This window comes from Dendrobates tinctorius, unplaced genomic scaffold (assembly GCF_039654945.1).
Source record: "Dendrobates tinctorius isolate UK_male_01 unplaced genomic scaffold, ASM3965494v1 ptg000224l, whole genome shotgun sequence".
Taxonomy (NCBI): domain Eukaryota; kingdom Metazoa; phylum Chordata; class Amphibia; order Anura; family Dendrobatidae; genus Dendrobates; species Dendrobates tinctorius.
In genome coordinates this window covers 13,190,475-13,207,778 of record NW_027361891.1, presented here as the reverse complement: position 1 = coordinate 13,207,778, position 17,304 = coordinate 13,190,475, and the positions used below count along the sequence as shown (strand labels likewise).

General features: G+C 44.8%; 1 protein-coding gene across 1 annotated transcript in view; it reads right to left on the bottom strand.

Moving 5' to 3' along the window:
• Positions 1-624: 624 nt before the first annotated feature.
• Positions 625-17,304, bottom strand: part of RAB21 (RAB21, member RAS oncogene family) — a 45,033-nt gene continuing 28,353 nt past the window's right edge. Inside the window, exons 3-7 of the mRNA XM_073555535.1 lie at positions 10,704-10,811; positions 4,264-4,327; positions 3,380-3,434; positions 3,214-3,302; positions 625-2,136 (exon numbers count right to left, since the gene is read on the bottom strand). Coding sequence (XP_073411636.1) covers positions 2,000-2,136; positions 3,214-3,302; positions 3,380-3,434; positions 4,264-4,327; positions 10,704-10,811 — 453 coding nt within the window. The 3' untranslated portion in view covers positions 625-1,999. The remainder of the gene's footprint in view (positions 2,137-3,213; positions 3,303-3,379; positions 3,435-4,263; positions 4,328-10,703; positions 10,812-17,304) is intronic.

Here is a 17,304-nt window from a genome sequence, read left to right as displayed (position 1 = left end):
AGAGACTGGACACTAGATGTATACTGCATAAACCCCGCCTAATGCACGCCTTCCCCTAACACTCAATATAGTATTGTGTATTTGTAAATAAAGCCAGTTGTTGTACTGCTCCTGACAGGTGTGGATGCGGGACATTAGCTAAGACTGAATCAGCTGCGTGTCTGAGTCTCTTAATTGGTACCAGATGTTTTGCGCTCGCACAATGATTTGGAATGACTGGTGAATGGGGATTTATTGTCGTTTACGACCCCGACACTTGCACATCCACAAAAGAAATCCAAGGAGTGTAAAGATTTTTTTTTTTTTTCCCCCCCTAAGGCTACAGTCACTATCAGAATGTGGTCAGTATTTCACATCAGTACCTGTAAGCGAAACTCATGAACGGAACAATCAGAGCAAAAGTATAATAAAGCACATCACCACTCATTCTCACCCACTCGTTCTGGCTTACAAATACTGATTAGTTTGACCTTAGCTTAGGGCCCACCTTTCAATCACCAGTTTTGTATTTTTCTTGTTTTTGATCAGTTTGGATCCAATTTTCATCTATGCTAGGTTATTGTTGGTTTAAAAATCAGTTTTGGTCATATTAGAAGAAAACAAAAATGACAAAGTAGTCTGCAATCCTTTAGTAAAGATGGGCAAAGGGCACAATAGTACACCCCCTTTATTTGTAGTGATGCCACTAATTTGTAATAAATTATCAAACGGCACAACCAATCTTTTGTTTCTGGACAGTTGAATATTTAAAAGACACATCTGATCTCTCACTTCTAGTAACAAAATGGCACAAAAGCAAAGGAAAAAAAAAAAATAAGTCAAGTGATTCCTATCCAGATCTTTGACCATTACCTTTACTGTTTTTGTGAATTAAAACAAATTGATGTCAAACATTAATTGCAGTCCCCTTTTCACCACAATCCCCTTGTATTTATCTACAAATATAGTGCAGGAAAGCCATCACACAAGTGAACAGAGACATTTCCAAGGAACCACAAGGTCAATACCATGACACTTAAGTCCTACATAACCGATTGTAAAGCTTCAAACATGTCTGTTAGAGTTTAGTGACTTGGAGAGAGGGGAGAAAAAAAAAAAAAAAAAAGGGAGTAATAAAGTTTAGAATCATTTCGAGTTATTGTCATAAAGCTTGTTAGGCATAAATGATTTATTCTACAACGAATAATTGCAATTACACGGGAGGAGGACTGAGATAGCAAATAAGTGATGGTACTCCTCCACAAGATGAATTTTTTTCCTCTAGATTTCAGTGTGATATATTCTCGATCCTTTCTGATTAGCGGGATTATATTCCCATGTGTACACGATCACTGCAGTTAGACCAAGTTGTAAGGACACGTGAGGAGTTAGGACAGGACAAAGATCACTTGCAGAACAGTTAAGACAACTTGCTATCTGCAATGTCATAGAACGTTCTAGTACATGTTTTGTACAGGAAAAAGCAGATAAAATATTTAATATGTAATGCACAGTGCACATTGGCCAGATGTCTTTTACAGAAGTATAACCAAAATTAACAGTTAGTACATGTGCAAACCCTGCAAAAATCTGACTGGTATTTGCCATGGGGGCTGGGGAATGCATTTTAGAATACAATTAGTTTTCCACAAAATACAAAGGGCAGCAAAGTGCATACCATCCTAACAATGTACATAAGTTATTAAATAAAGAACAGGTTTAAAAAGAATATAAATGAAGCTTTAAGTAGGTCTTTTCAACATGCATATTATTCTTCGTTAAAGAAAAACATATGTAAAAAGGCCATTGGTAATTGCTCAGTTATCAGCTGTAGAAAACGCCAATTCTCTGGTCACGCACTCCGCTAGTTTACCGCTTCCTGATGGATGTTACTTTTTTTAAACTTTATTTTATTTTTCATTTAAACACTGTTAAATTCTGTTATTCCAATGGTAAAAGAATAAGTGACTTGGAATATGGCAATCTTCCTGATCGGACAAGTATCTGCTCAGTTCACACGTTATCCAGAACAACATCCGCCTGCTCTCTGTGCCTGTGGTTCATCATCTACAATCTGTACGCCTCTCCTCGCGGTTCCCGATTGGCTTGGCCCATTGCCTTTGGCTCTTTCATCTACTTGTGCAGTTTCTATCATTCCTGTGGAAATAAAAAGCAAAAAATATGGTTAGCCTTTAAATAGATCAACAGACCCATTCACTAAAATATTGCCTTGGCTCCCACAAACCATTTTCTATTGACTTGTCAGACTGTGAAGGTAAGAGCAGCAGTCTTGGGCAGGGACTACTAAATAGTGTGCAAAGCAGCTGCCCAAAGGGATAATTGCTGATTGGTGGGGGTACAGTAAATTCATTGTTGCGCTCTCCGTTGTGCCGATCAGTTATTACAGATCCCATCCAGCAACCACCGATTAATGACCTGGACAATGAACTGCGTCCTGCAAGTCAACAGGCACTAAATCTTAAAGTTTTAAAGCTGTAATACAGGTGGGGCCAACAAAGAAAGCCGAGAGAATAGCTGCAAAGGCAGCTCAAACTGAAGGGTATTAGGGCCCCATCACACATAGCGACTCACCAGCGATCCTGACAACGATATCAACGCGTCAGGATCGCTGGTGAGTTGCTATATGATCGCTGGTGAGCTGTCAGACAGCTTCACTAGCGATGAGGACCAGCGACGCCGAACGCGCAGAGTCGCTGTGTACTTAGTTACCAGCGTGCTGATGCAGGAAGCTGGTAACTAAGGTACACATCGGGTTTCTAAGGGACGTGCATCACTTAGAAACCCGATGTGCACCTTAGTTACCAGCTCCCTGCATCAGTGTGCTGGTAACTAAGGTACACAGAGGGTTTCTAAGCACAGCGCCATGCTTAGAAACCCTGCATTTACCTTAGTTACCAGCTGATCGCTGGTCTCCCGCCTGTCACACGCAGCGATGCATGCTGGCCAGCGGGAGACCAGCGACCAAAAAAATGTCCAGGGCTTTCCAACAGCGATCCTGGCAGGGGGGCCGGTTGCTGATCGCTGTCACTGTTACGTCACAAAACTTGTGTGACAGGGCCCTTAGGCAAATATTTTAATGGGCCCCCTGTAGTGCTACCTAGGCTGACCTGTTGGGAGCAGCTTGTTTTTGGCAGATAGGGGCGGGGGGGGGGGGGGGGGGGGTGGATTAAGCCAGTTACAACTTTGATTAGGAGAATCACCCCAAATACCTACTTTTACAGAGATCAAGGAATAACTCTTCAATTCCCTTATTTTGCTTGGCTGATGTATGATAGTGCTTTGCACCCACAGATTCTGCATACCTGAAAAAGTACAAGAGAAATTTTAAAAAGTATTCAAAAATAAAGCATTTGATTACGTGTAATAAAATGAACCATACGCTTCTGCTTCTTGAACAGAGACGTGTCTTTCTTTTTCCAAATCTAATTTGTTTCCTGTTAGAGAAAAAAAAAAAAAGACAAGTTTGCAGAGGCAAGGTGGATAAAGAAATGTGCAAGAGCCAAGGTCATAAGAATTTAGTGTACTGGGATACTAAGGTAAACACTAACTGCTGGCATTGGATGTTATATGGTGATGTGACCCCAGCCTGAGGGTATGTGCCCATGTTAGCGTTTTTAAACGCTGAGAAAAACGGACTCCTTCCCAGAAAACGCGGTACAAAAACGAGAGAGAAAGATTTTTTTGTCCAGCCGCCAGAACAGAGCTTAGGGTTTTATTTCAGCCTGAGTGAAGTCTTTCAGCCATGCGCACAGAGAAGTGCGGATCCTGGCGCCCGAAAAAACGTTACATGCTCCGTTCGGGCATGTCGGCGGACCCGCAAAAAAACAGATGGCCATCCGTCAAGATCCAACGGATCTTGACTGATGGACAAAAATGGATGTGTGAAACAGGCCTAAAACGCGGAGCTATGCGGAAATTAATGAGCATGCTGCGTTAATAGCCGCTAAGCGTTTTCTGAGTGGAAAAGACGCATGCATTGGCACAAAAAGCCAAAAATGCATTAAATTTAATGGTAAGCTTCTTTTAAGCGCTTCTGCAGCGTCTGATCCGGCTCAAACGCTGCGGAAATGCCTACAAAAACGCAACGTGGGCACACAGCCTTACAGTTATACCCCAATACCCCGATTCTGGATACCACAATTGTAAAGTCACAGGAACGTAGAATTCTGCTGTCGGGAATCTGAATTGGTGCAACGCGGATGCAGATTAGGGACATGAGTTCAATGCCATAGATTCAAGAAGTCATACAAAACTGACACCCACCTACTATACATAAACAGATTTCATTTCCCAGCATTTTCCGCAGTTCTTTCACCCAATTTTTTACCTAGGAAATAAAAGAATCAGAATAAATCCAATGATGAAAAATTGACAAGTAAACAAGTGTGCTATTAATCCCTTGACGATGTGACCAATTTCAGTTTCTTTTTTTCCCCCTCGGACTTCACTGAGCCCCAACTCTTATTTTTCAGTCCATAGACCTATGAGGGCTTGTACTTATACATTACATCATAGTGTACTGGAAAACAGAAAAGAAAAAAAAAAAAAAACTATGTAGGGAAAAATCATGAGGAAAAACAAATTCTGACTTGATAGGGAATTGTTGTATGTTTTTATCAGTTTAAATTGTGTTAAAACTGACCTTGCGATACGATCCTGCTAATCATTACAGTTAGATATACCAAAATTATTTTAGTGGTGAAGAGGAAAAAAATAAAATTTCTTGGGTTGTGCTGCCATTTTTGAGACCATAACGATTTTATTTTATGATGGATCTGTGTGACTGTTTATTTCTTTGCGGGACAAGATTATGTTTTCATTGATACCATTTACAGATAGATGTAGTTTTGATTGCTTGTTACAGCATTTTTGTGGAATTGCAGAGAAAAAACATTAGTAGAGTTCTTGATTTTTTCTTTTTTCCTTTTGTTTGCCTATTGGGTTAATTTTTAGAACTTCATCGCTCAGACTTTTTTAAAGGCGTACATGTATTTTTAATATATTTATTGTTAATGGGGGGGGGGGGGGGGGTCGGGTATTTTATCCTTTCACCCTTATTAGCCTTCTAAGAAGACTTGAAGCTGCGATCGCCTGTTCAATATACAGTGATACCACAAAATCGCAGCATATAGCAAAAATCACGGTCTAAGAAGCCTGGCCACAGGTAGGGTTTCAAAAGGGTGCCGTAACGACAAGCACGAGGGTCTTCAGCAGACCCCTATCATTCCCAGACATAGCCAACTAAGGGCGACCAGCAATTACAACATGGGCTCCCCAATGAGTGCATCATAGAATAATGTGGCCCCATGCTGGCATGTATTAAATGCTGCCGCCAAGAGTTTGACAGCAGCATTTAACAGGCTAATCTCAGGCGGAGCCCCATTCCACCTACGATTGATAGAGGCTGGTCTTTGATCTGCTGGGTGTAGGGTGGGCTCACCTTGCAAGTCCATGCCATACATGTACAGTGGATGTTGTGAGGAGGTTAAAGCCAGACCACCTTATGTAACTAGCCACTGAGTGTACACACATTGACTTGCAGCAATATTTACATAGAGTTGTTGTCCATTACATAATGGTAGCATGTAATACTGTGCACTACCTACGCTAATGAGCCCACCCTGCTGCCTGTCTCATTGTCGCTTGTCTTGCGCATTCGGACAAGGTTATGCCCGGCATAGACAGTAGAATAGAGCAGAGACTGCCAACTGCTGCTAGGAGCAAACTTAGGTTGCCGCTTGTCCCTGAAGATGGCCATGGACACATTAGAAGTATTTTTGAAAAATGCTTTGACATGGCAGTTGGCCAATCTATGCGCCAAGTACCTCCTTTTACTGTATTGTTTATAGCAATTTTGCAGATTACTATGTCATATACATTATATAGCTCTTTTCTTAGCCCAATTTTCTAGTGCAGTAATGCAGTTTCAACGTCTAGAGTAGTCATTCTTGGTAAATCATGGTGCAACCTTTAGGGTATGTGCACACGTAGTTTTTTGGGTGTGCGGATTTTAGAGAGAAAACTGCAGGTAAATCCGCAGGACAAAAGTCCTGCGGTTTTGCCTGCAGTTTTACACCTCAATGGATGAGGTGTAAAACTGCAGCATTTCTGCACCAAACAATTGACATGCTGCGGATTGTAAACCGCGTGGAAAAGTCTGCAGCATGTGCACAGCGTTTATTTTCCATAGGAAATAAAGGTACTGTACAACGCAACACAATCTGCTGCGGACCCGCAGCTGCAGAAACGCAGCAGAATCCGCACCGTGTGCACTTACCCTTAGCATTTATCAACATATTAGAAAATAGTCTGATGATTGAGCAACCACTTATTAAAACATATTGGAAGTTAGTCATTGTACAAGCCCAATGATACCAGGAGATGAATTATCTTGCTGCGATCAGTCATCCAGAAATGATCACTTTAACCCCTTAACGACCGCCGATACGCCTTTTAACGGCGGTAATTAAGGGTACTAAAACCACAGCGCCGTCAATTCACGGCGCTGTGATTTAAGTGAATAGCGCCCCCCAGTGTCGGATTTTCTCCGGGGTCTCGGCTGCCAGGGGTAGCCGAGACCCCAGAGAACATGAATCGGTTTTTACCGACCCCCGCTTTTGCGATCGCCGTTATTAACCCTATCACGGCAACCGCAAAAAAAAAAAAAAAAAAAAGCCGCGATTTTACATTTAATTTCTCTCTCCTCTGATGTGATCGCACATCAGAGGAGGGAGAAATAGGGTCCCCGATCCCCCCGGTACCTCTGTGGCCCTCCGTCCCCTCCTGGTGGTCCCACGTCCCGCCGGCATCCTCCGATGGGCGCCGCCATCGGGAAAATGGCGGGCGCATGCGCAGTGCGCCCGCCGGGAATCTGCCGGCTCCGGCTGGCAGATTCCATTCATTATTTTGATCACTATGATAAACGATCATAGTGATCAAAATAAAAAAATTATTACATAACCCCCCCGTTTATCACTCCCTTATATAGGCCAATATAATGAAATAAAGAAAATATTCAGTTTTCCATTAGGGTTAGGGTTGGGCTAGGTTTAGGGCTAGGGTTAGAATTAGCGTTAGGGCTCGGGTCACGACTAGGGTTAGGGCGAACTAGAATTAGGGTTAGAATTAGGATTAGGGCTGGGGCAAGAATTGAGGGGTTTCCACTATTTGCCAACTTTGGGGGTCTAAAAATTGGGGTCTAAAAAAATCACTTGTGGAAAAAAAAAAATGACTTTATTTTCACAGCTCTGCGTTTATAAACTTTTGTGAAGCGCTTGGGGGCTCAAAGTGCTCACCACACATCTAGATAAGTTCCTTAGGGGGTCTAATTTCCAAAATGGGGTCACTTGTGGGGGGTTTCCACTGTTTAGGCCCATCAGGGGCTCTGCAAGCGCAACATGATGCCCGCAGACCATTCCATCAAAGTCTGCATTCCAAAATGGCACTCCTTCCCTTCCGAGCTCTCCCATGCGCCCAAACAGTGGTTCCCCCCCACATATGGGGTATCGGCGTACTCAGGACAAATCGCATAACTGTGCGGGTATGATTTCTCCTGTTTCCCTTGTAAAAATAAAAATTTGGGGGCGAAAAGATCATTTTTGTGGAAAAAAAAAATAAAAAAATAAAAAAAAATAGATTTCTTATTTTCACGGCTCTACGTTATAAACTTCTGTGAAGCCCTTGGGGGTTCAAAGTGCTCACCACACATCTAGATAAGTTCCTTAATGGATCTAGTTTCCAAAATGGGGTCACTTGTTGGAGGTTTCAACTGTTTAGGCACATTAAGGGCTCTCCGAACGCAACATGGCATCCGATCTCAATTCCAGCCAATTCTGCGTTGAAAAAGTCAAACGGCGCTCCATCCCTTGCGAGCTCTGCCGTGTGCTGAAAAAGTGGTTTACCCCCACATATAGGGTATCAGCGTATTCAGGAGAAATTGTACAACAAATTTTGTGGTTGATTTTCTCTTTTAACACTTGTGAAAATAAAAAAAAATTGGTTCTGAAGTAAATTTTTTGCAAAAAAAAGTTAAATGTTAATTTTTTCCTTCCACATTGCTTTAGTTCCTGTGAAGCACTTAAAGGGTTAATAAACTTCTTGAATGTGGTTTTGAGCACCTTGAGGGGTCTAGTGTTTAGAATGGTGCCACTTTTGGGTATTTTCTGTCATGTACACCCCTCAAAATGACTTTAAACATGATGTGGTCTCTTAAAAAAAAAAAAAAAAAATGGTTTTGTAAATTTTGTTGTAAAAATGAGAAAGCGCTGGTCAACTTTTAACCCTTATAACTTCCTAACAAAAAAAAAAAAAATTTTGCTTCCAAAATTGTGCTGATGTAAAGTAGACATGTGGGAAACGTTATTTATTAAGAAATTTGTGTGACACATCTCTCTGATTTGAGGGCATAAAAATTTAAAGTTTTAAAATTGCAAAATTTTCGCCATATTTCTGTTTTTGTCATAAATAAACACAAGACTTATCAAAGAAATTTTACCACTAACATGAAGTACAATATGTCACGAAAAAACAATCTTAGAATCAGCAGGATCCATTAAAGCGTTCCAGAGTTATAACCTCATAAAGGGACAGTGGTCAGAATTGTAAAAATTGGCCTGGTCATTAAGCTGCAGACTGGCTCTGTCGCTAAGGGGTTAAGATAACGATCACCCGTTTAGCTATTCGACAAGATGTCTCAAAACACTGCGGACTAGGTTTCTGATAATTGCGGCACACATGACTGTTCATTCCTAAGGGTATGTGCACACGCTGCGGATTCTGCTGCGTTTCCGCAGCGTTTTTGGCTCTGCAGAAACGCAGCAGATTTTGCTGCGTTGTACAGTACCTTTATTTCCTATGGAAATAAAAAAAAAAGCTGTGCACATGCTGCGTTTTTTTTCCGCGCGGTTTTGCTGCGGTTTACAATCCGCAGCATGTCAATTGTTTGGGGCAGAAACGCTGCGGTTTTACACCTCATCCATTATGAGGTGTAAAACCGCAGGGCAAAACCGCAGAAAAAAACGCAGATAATCCGCAGAAGAACCGCAGCACTTTGTCCTGCGGATTTCCTGCGGTTTTCTCTACAAAATCCGCAGAGACTAAAAACTAAGTGTGCACATACCCTAAATCTATCCTGACAGATGCAATTGTAACCTTTAACCCCACGCGTTCCAATTCAAACAATTTTGCCTTTTCTTATTTCAATGGTGTTATCGTCCTTCTGTAAAGCTGGAAATAACACAATTTATTACCGTGCCAACATAGACCACCCTCTGACAGACTGCAGGGGGAGCCCAGTATCACACAGGATAAGATTAGATACACGGCTCACCAGGATCACACAGGATAGGATTAGATACACGGCTGAGCAGTCAGTATCACACAGGAGAGGATTAGATACACAGCTCAGCAGAAAGTATTACAGGAGAGGATTAGGTACACAGCTCAGCAGACATTATCACACAGGATAGGGTTAGATACACATGCTGTTTATCAAAAGGCTCTTGAATGAGTTGAAAATAAAAAACTATCAATACTTGGGTAATCGTTTAGTTAATTTGTGTTGCAAATCTGTAGTGTTGAATATATGATGTGAAATGTTTTTGTGTGCAATATAATCATTATAATTTGTTATAACTAACCGCAGTTGGTTACTATGCCCAGGCAACGCCGGGCTCTTCAGCTAGTATATAAATAAAAATAGTTAAGTCTTTTTATCACATTTTATTCCATTTTAGGTTTCACGATATGATGAAAAAGCATTGGTTTTTGCCACTTTTTTTTTTTTACGGTGTTTTCTGAAGGGGTCAACTAGAGATACAGTTTTATGGGGCAGGTCGTCCCGGACACAGCAACACCAAATGTATTTTTTTAATTTTTACATATAACCGTCAGTGCTGCACTGATAAGCCACTCAGACCGTGATCTGCGCCTGGTCTGAGGGGCTTGCCGTAGCCTGGTGACCCAGATGTTGCCATGACATCAAATCACCATGACAACGATCAAGCCCCCCAAGGGGGCACCGATCAGAGGGAGACCCCGCTCTCTACCTGCCTTCTAAATGCTGCAGGGGTTAAACTGCCGGAAGCGATGTAGGCACCACTCCTGGCTGTGAGTGCTGGGTGTCAGCTACCCACCTGGCAGCAATCACACGTACAGCTCCTGTGCACGCAAAAAACGCCATCACGTACCCAATGTCCAAAATCGGGAACAGGTAAATAGCCAAAAGTATCAATTTCATCAAAATTTAATCCAATGTGTATCGGCACCTTAAAAGGTGTAGTAAGGGCTAGGGACAAAAGTCTGCAGTCAGTGACATGCGATGCACATGCTTCCATCATTCCCTATGCATAATGAATTACATACTTAGTTGTGCCTACCAGACTCCCCTTCTATTGAGAGAAGTGGATCGAGTTTAGCCAGTACATCTCTGCAAGTATGTAAACAGTATTTATGAGGTTATGTGACTTTCGACTAGCACAGGAGATGGTGTCAGATTCAGCAGACTTGTCCCAAGTCTCGACAAACCCTTTAAAAAGTGGAAAGCTCATATTGTATAAAATGGACTGGCCTATTCTACGGTGTTCGTTTGTATTACCTGAATCAAACATATTATACTCTAACCTGGGCAAAAGGACAAGCTTAGTTAGAGTAAATGCAAAGTAAATATGCAATAGCCCAGATAACTATCACAGGCCGGGCGATACCTTTTGGAAGGAGTCCTCATCTGTAATATCATAGACTAATATAGCTCCATTAGAGTCTCTGTAGTAGATTGGGCCAAGTGCATGGAAACGCTCTTGACCAGCAGTATCCTATACAAACAGAAAAACATACAAGATCAACAACTGACAGTATGACAACACAAAATAACAGTTTTGTAGCGATAAGCGAGTATACTCGTTACTCAAGATTTTCCCCAAGCATGCTCGGGTGATCGAGTATTTTGGGCGTGCTCGGAGATTTAGTTTCTGCTGCAGATGCATTATTTGCAGCTGCTAGACAGCCTGAATACATGTGGGGGATTTTATTTTAACAAACAGGCAATCCCCACGTTTTCAGGCTGACTAGCAGCTGCAAATCGTGCAGCTACAGTGACAAACTAAATTTCGAGCACATCCAAATACTCAGATCACCCGAGCATGCTCTGGAAATCTCAAGTAACAAGTATACTCGCTTATCACTACAGCCTTGCTTTTGCCAAGTACTTATCAATGGGTAAAAGCCACAACTTCAGCATTTCTGGACTGTGCAATACAGAAAAGAACTACTCATTAAAGGGAACCTGTCACCAGGCTTGGTCGATAAGAGTCATCTTTCAGAGCGGATATACAGCATCGAAAAGATATAATGCTGTATATCTGTCCCCAAACCAACCTGGAAGATCTGAAAAATAAATTCTAGTCACCTGCGGGGCGATTCGGTCCAATAGGTGTTGCTTTTCTTGGTCTGGCACCTCACGTCTTCCCACAAAGCCGCCCTCCTGTTTGCTTCATGCAGATGATGCGTTCCTGCATCAGCCACACTGGCTCCCCGGCTTCACGCTCCTGTGCAGGCGGCGTACTTCTCTGCCCTGTTGAGGACAGAGCAAACTACTGGAGTGCGCAGGTGCCAGAAAATATTAGAGACCCAGCGCCTGCAGTACTTTGCTCTGCCAACAGGGCAGATAAGTACACCTGCGCAGGAGCTCAATGCCAAGCTGACTGTATGAATGATGCAGGGATGAGTCATCCACATGAACCAAGAAGGACGGCATATCAAGAAAATGGGAGGCGTCGGACCAAGAAAAAAAAAAAAAAAAAAGCCACACAGCCCCCATATACTAACATTGGTCCATGTACAATCTGATGCTTTGTAGAACTGCCCTCAGAATCACCATTTTCTCTACTGCAGATCTAGGTAGAGCTGTATATAGCCCCACCTATACCACCGATTCTGTGTACACCATATTAAGACAGAGCTGCCAATCAGTGCTGAGGGTGTAGATGGACTAGGAGGCACAAGGTAGCTTGTCCTGTAGTGAATCTTCCTCTAATAAAACACAGCCTAGTAAGCTACACATCAGTAGTCATGGTGCTCTCAGATTACATAGTAATTCACAAAAACAAAAAAATAAAATATATTAATCTGCAGATATGGGGTTAATCTGCAGGTTAACAGTAGTATGCTACCCAGCGCCTGTACATAGCCGAACACTGCAATTTCAGTCATGGGACAGTGCTGGCACTAGTTTAGTCACTGCTCTGAGTACACAGAGTGGTTTTTGAAACCAAACCTCCAACTCCAAAGCAGAGCCATGTCAGCCAGGGACAGGGGAAATGTGGGTTCAGTCACCGCTTTGAGAATACAGAGCGGCGGCTGTAACCAAGCCCCCGGCCCTGACTGACAGTCAGCCCTAATGCTGGGGGTAGGGAGGGCACAGTTACAGGTGACACAACCTGTGAATGAAAAGGGAATGATGCAGATGTAATAAAGTTCATTTTCTCCCCTGCAACATTCAGCAGAGTGCAGGCACCAGGCAGCATAAGAATGCCACTATCCCCCTTATCTGCAGGTTAATAGTGGTGTTTTTTCTGGTGATAGATTACCTTTAAAGATAGGGATTTTTGTGTGTACTCACCGTAAAATCCTTTTCTCCGAGCCAATCATTGGGGGACACAGACCGTGGGTGTTATGCTGCTTGCCATTAGGAGGACACCAAGTGAACACAGAAAAGTTAGCTCCTCCCCTACACTATACACCCTCTGGCTGGCTGAGATTTCCCCAGTTTGGTGAAAAAGCAGTAGGAACATTCAAATAATTATAACTCAAAACCTAAGAATGCTACAGTGAGCCAATAGGCTAAACAGGGTGGGTGCTGTGTCCTCCAATGACTGGCTCGGAGAAAAGGATTTTACGATGAGTACACACAAAAATCCCTATTTCTCCTACACCTCATTGGGGGACACAGACCGTGGGATGTCCTAAAGCAGTCCCTGGGTGGAAAGCATACAACTGCTAATACCCTATGTACCACTGATTTAACACTGTAGTACTGCCGATTGCAGGATGCATCTGCCAAGAGCTGCATCCGCAGAGGCCTGAGAATGAATTTTGTAAAGGTGTGCAGACTGGACCAAGTCACAGCCTTGCAGACCTGTTCTGCAGTCGCCTGGTGCCGAATGGCCCAAGAGGCGCCCATTGATCGAGGAGAGTGCACCTTAATCCCTGCTGGGACAGGTGTGTCCCTGACATGGTAGGATTCCTGAATAGCCAAGCAAATCCACCTGGCTAGCGTGGCTTTTGAAGAATCTAGACCCTTCCTATGCCCCTCTGGAAGTACAAACAGGGCATCTGACTTGCGGATGGGAGCAGTCTGCAAGATGTACAGTCTCAGAGCCCTAACCACATCCAGGGTGTGGAGGGCCTTCTCAAAGCGATGGACTGGTGCCGGACAGAAGGAGGGCAAAAAACAATTTCCTCATTGAGATGAAAGGAAGACACGACTTTGGGCAGGAAAGACTGAGACGTCCTGAGAACAGTCTTGTCCTGATGAAAATTCAGGAACGGAGGACTGCAGGACAGGGCTGCCAATTCCAAGACTCGTCTGACGTAATTGCCACTAGAAAGACCACCTTCAAAGAGAGAACAGTTAGTGGTACGCCCTGCAGTGGTTCAAAAGGAGCCTCCTGTAAGGCTCTGAGAACCAAGTTAAGGTCCCATGATTCCAATGGCCTTTTATAGAGAGGCGCCACATGGGAAACTCCCTGAATTAACATCTTCACCTGTAGTTGTGGCAATTTTTTGTTGGAATAGAACTGACAAGGCTGAAATTTGGCCCTTGAGCGAGCCAAGCGCGAGGCCTGAGTTTAGTCCGTATTGTAGGAATTCCAATATGGAAGGAATGGAAAACACCACAGGGGATCGACCATGGTTCTTACACCACGAGAAGAAGGTTTTCCAGGTGCAGTGATAAATGCACATGTACACGGACTTTCCAGCACTAATCATGGTGGAGATCACGTCGAGAGAAAAGTCAGCCTGTGCTAAAATCCAGGATTCAACGGCCACGCAGTGAAAGACAGGGCGACGGAGTTCTGGTGGCAAATCGGGCCCTGTGAGATTAGATCCATGCGATCTGGAAGCTGTCAGGGAACGTCTGTGACTAGTTTTACTAGTTCTGCGTAACCGATGCCACAAGAGAACTAGGGTGTCTGCTCCAATGACGCATGGATCGCGCAATGAATCGAGGAACCTTGTTGTTTAGTCTTGAGGCCATGAGATCCACATCCGGAGTCCCCCAGCGATGGCAAATCTGCTGAAAGATTTCCAGATGAGAGACCACTCTCCTGAGGCAAGGCCTTGGCGACTGAGAAAATCCGCCACCCAATTGTCTAACCCCGGGATTGCCAAGTTGGGCGAATGGTTGGTCTCGGCCCAACGGAGAATGCGACTCAATTCGTGCATGGCCATCCTGCTCCGAGTACCCCCCTGAAGGTTGATATACACCACAGCCGTGGCATTGTCAGATTGGATCCTGATGGGCTGGCCTGCGAGGAGATGGTGAAAACTCAGTAGGGCTAATCTGATCACTCGTCTCTCCAAGATGTTGATGGGGAGAAGTGACTCTCGAATTGACCAACAACCCTGTGGTGACGAAAATAAAACACCCCAGCCCAGAAGACTTGCGTCGGTCACCACCGACCATCGTACTGGGAGAAAGGACTTCCCCTTGATTCAGGGAGGATTTCAGTGTCCACCACTTGAGGGCTTGTCTGACCCACAGGGACAGAAGGAACTGACAGTCCAGAGAGAACGGGTTCTTGTCCCAAGTTAACAGCAACGCATGTTGTAAAGGGCAGAAAAGGAACCGCTTCCATCGCTGCCACCATCCTTCTGAGAACTCTCATGCTAAACCGAATGGAGTGACAAACTGGTCGGGAAAGAGTCTGCGCTGCCTGTTGTAAGGCTCAGGCCTTTTCTGGAAGGAGAATGACCAACCCACGGGAAGTGTCCAAAATCACTCAAAAAGGAAATCTGCTGAGCCGGTGTTGGGGGAAGACTTTTCCAAGTTAAGTCTTCCATCCCAAACGAGAAAGTGTATTTACGGTGATATCCACAGATTCCTCAAAGGCTGGAAGGGACGGTCCCTTTATCAGCAAGTCGTCCAGATATGGTAGTACCACCACTCCGAGCGTGAAGAATGGCCATGACCTTGGTAAAGACCCTGTGGGCGTTGGCAAGTCCGAAGGGCAAGGCAACGAACTGGAAGTGTTCCTCGCGAATTGCAAAACGCAAGAACTGCTTGTGGGACAGGCAAATCGGGATGTGAAGCTAAGAGTCTTTGATATCGATGGATGCTAGGAACTCTCTCCATGGAGGCGACAACTGATCGGAGGGATTCCATTCGGAATGGCCGTACCTTGACAGCTTGAGGTCCAGTATGGGCCCGAATCGTTCAGTCTCTTTGGAACCACAAAAAAGGTTTGAATGAAAACCCATGAACCTTTTGTCTTGAGGGACTGGAATGATGACTCCATCCCCTTGCAGCGCATGAACGGCCCAAAGGAAGGCTGTGGTCTTTACCTGGGTGGAGAGGACTGGAAAAAACGGGACACGACCGCGAGCCAGGTGTGACTGAAAGTAGATGACTGGAATTGAAGACCAACTGGAATTGTTGCGAAAAGGTCTAAAACGAGTCGGCTGTTGATTCCGAAAAGGCGGAACAGCTTTTTGTTGGGGGAAGGAATTTACTGTTCCCCCTGCTGTCAGAAATGAGCTTGTCCAGTTAGTCTCCAAACAGGCAACCAGTTGATAGGGCAGAGAAGTCAACAATCTTTTTTGAGGTGGAATCTGCCCGCCAGTCACATAGCCAAAGGGCTCTTCTAATGGAGACTGCATTAGCGGCTGCCTGAGCAGCGCAATTAGCGGCATCTAAAGAAGCGTCCACTACAAAGTCCCCTGCGTGAATTATCTGCCTGGCGACACTGGTTGCCTCCGGAGAAAGATTACTACCTTGGAAGGCAGTAAGACTTCTGCCCAAGTGGCCATTGCCTTAGCCACCCAAGTAGCTGCGAAAGATGGGAAAAGTGCCGCTCTTGAAGCTCCAAAAATTGAGTGAGCAAGGTAGTCAATTTGACGATCGGAGGGGTTTCTGACTGAAGAGTATTCAGAAACGGATAGGAGCAAGACAATACAGGAGGGTCCACCGAAGGAGACTAACCAATCCTTCATTAGATCTGGAGCAAAGGGGTATTTTGCCCTGTGAACCGTTTATGTAGCCGGTCCCTATGTTTTTGGACAATGTCCTTAAACTCCGGATGGCTGGCAAATACCTTGCGTACACGTTTAGTCTTCTTAAAGGAGATAACGTGTTCCGGAGCGAGAATATTTTCCTCGTCCAACGTCAGAATCTTGTTGACTGATTCTAAGAGAATCAAGCGACTCTTGGTCATTTGGGTGATTGAGGGACTGACAAGTCAGACTCGAATTCAGAGTTGTGTTCGCTGCAAATATTAGGAGAGGGAGAGCGAGAGACAGAACTCGCCGATGTTAAAGCGCAAGGGTGACTAGGAGACACATCATGGGTCCGTTTTCTAGAGACCTGACCATCCCTTGAACGATTACTGCCCCTGTTAAGGAAGGTTCCCGGCCGTCGCCAGAGCCCTCCTTGGGCGGTAAAGACACTTTTTGACTTAAAGAGGATTCCCAGAGGGAGTCTATAGCCTTGGTCAGTGACTCCACAGACCGGGATGCAGCCCACTCAGGGGGACTAAACGCAGGGAGCACCGTCGCAGCGGATGGCGTTTGAGCACAAGTCGGGTCGCAATCCGTGCATAACGGATTAGTCTGGGCACTAGGCAAGGCAGTCTTGCAAGTGGTACAATCTGTGTGTGCGTCTTAGTAGCCCTTTTAGCTTCCTTAGATTGAGACATAGCACCACTGAAAGGGTTACAGGCAGAGCCTGGGCTGCAGCCGCAGGGAATGTGCAGAGAAGGGATTAAGCTTTGCTCTGATGGCAGACGCAGCTTACCCACGGTCCTGACGCCGTGTCCCCGGGAGGAATAGCGGTGTAGCGTCACCAGGTGCTGTCCGTCCGTGCACAAGCCCCCGCAGCCATGAGAGCCTGAGGGGAAAAGGACATGGCCCCCCGAGACTAGCAGGGCGCTTCTCGTACAGAGCGAGAAGCGCCAAAGACGTGGGCGGCGGTGCTATGCAAATTGCAGCCTAGTAGGCCGAAAATCCAGGGACTAAATTTTTGGGCCTACCCGCTGCAAGCGCCGGGTGAAGGGGGGGGGGGGGGAGCAGGGGGGCTGCGACAGGGAGCCG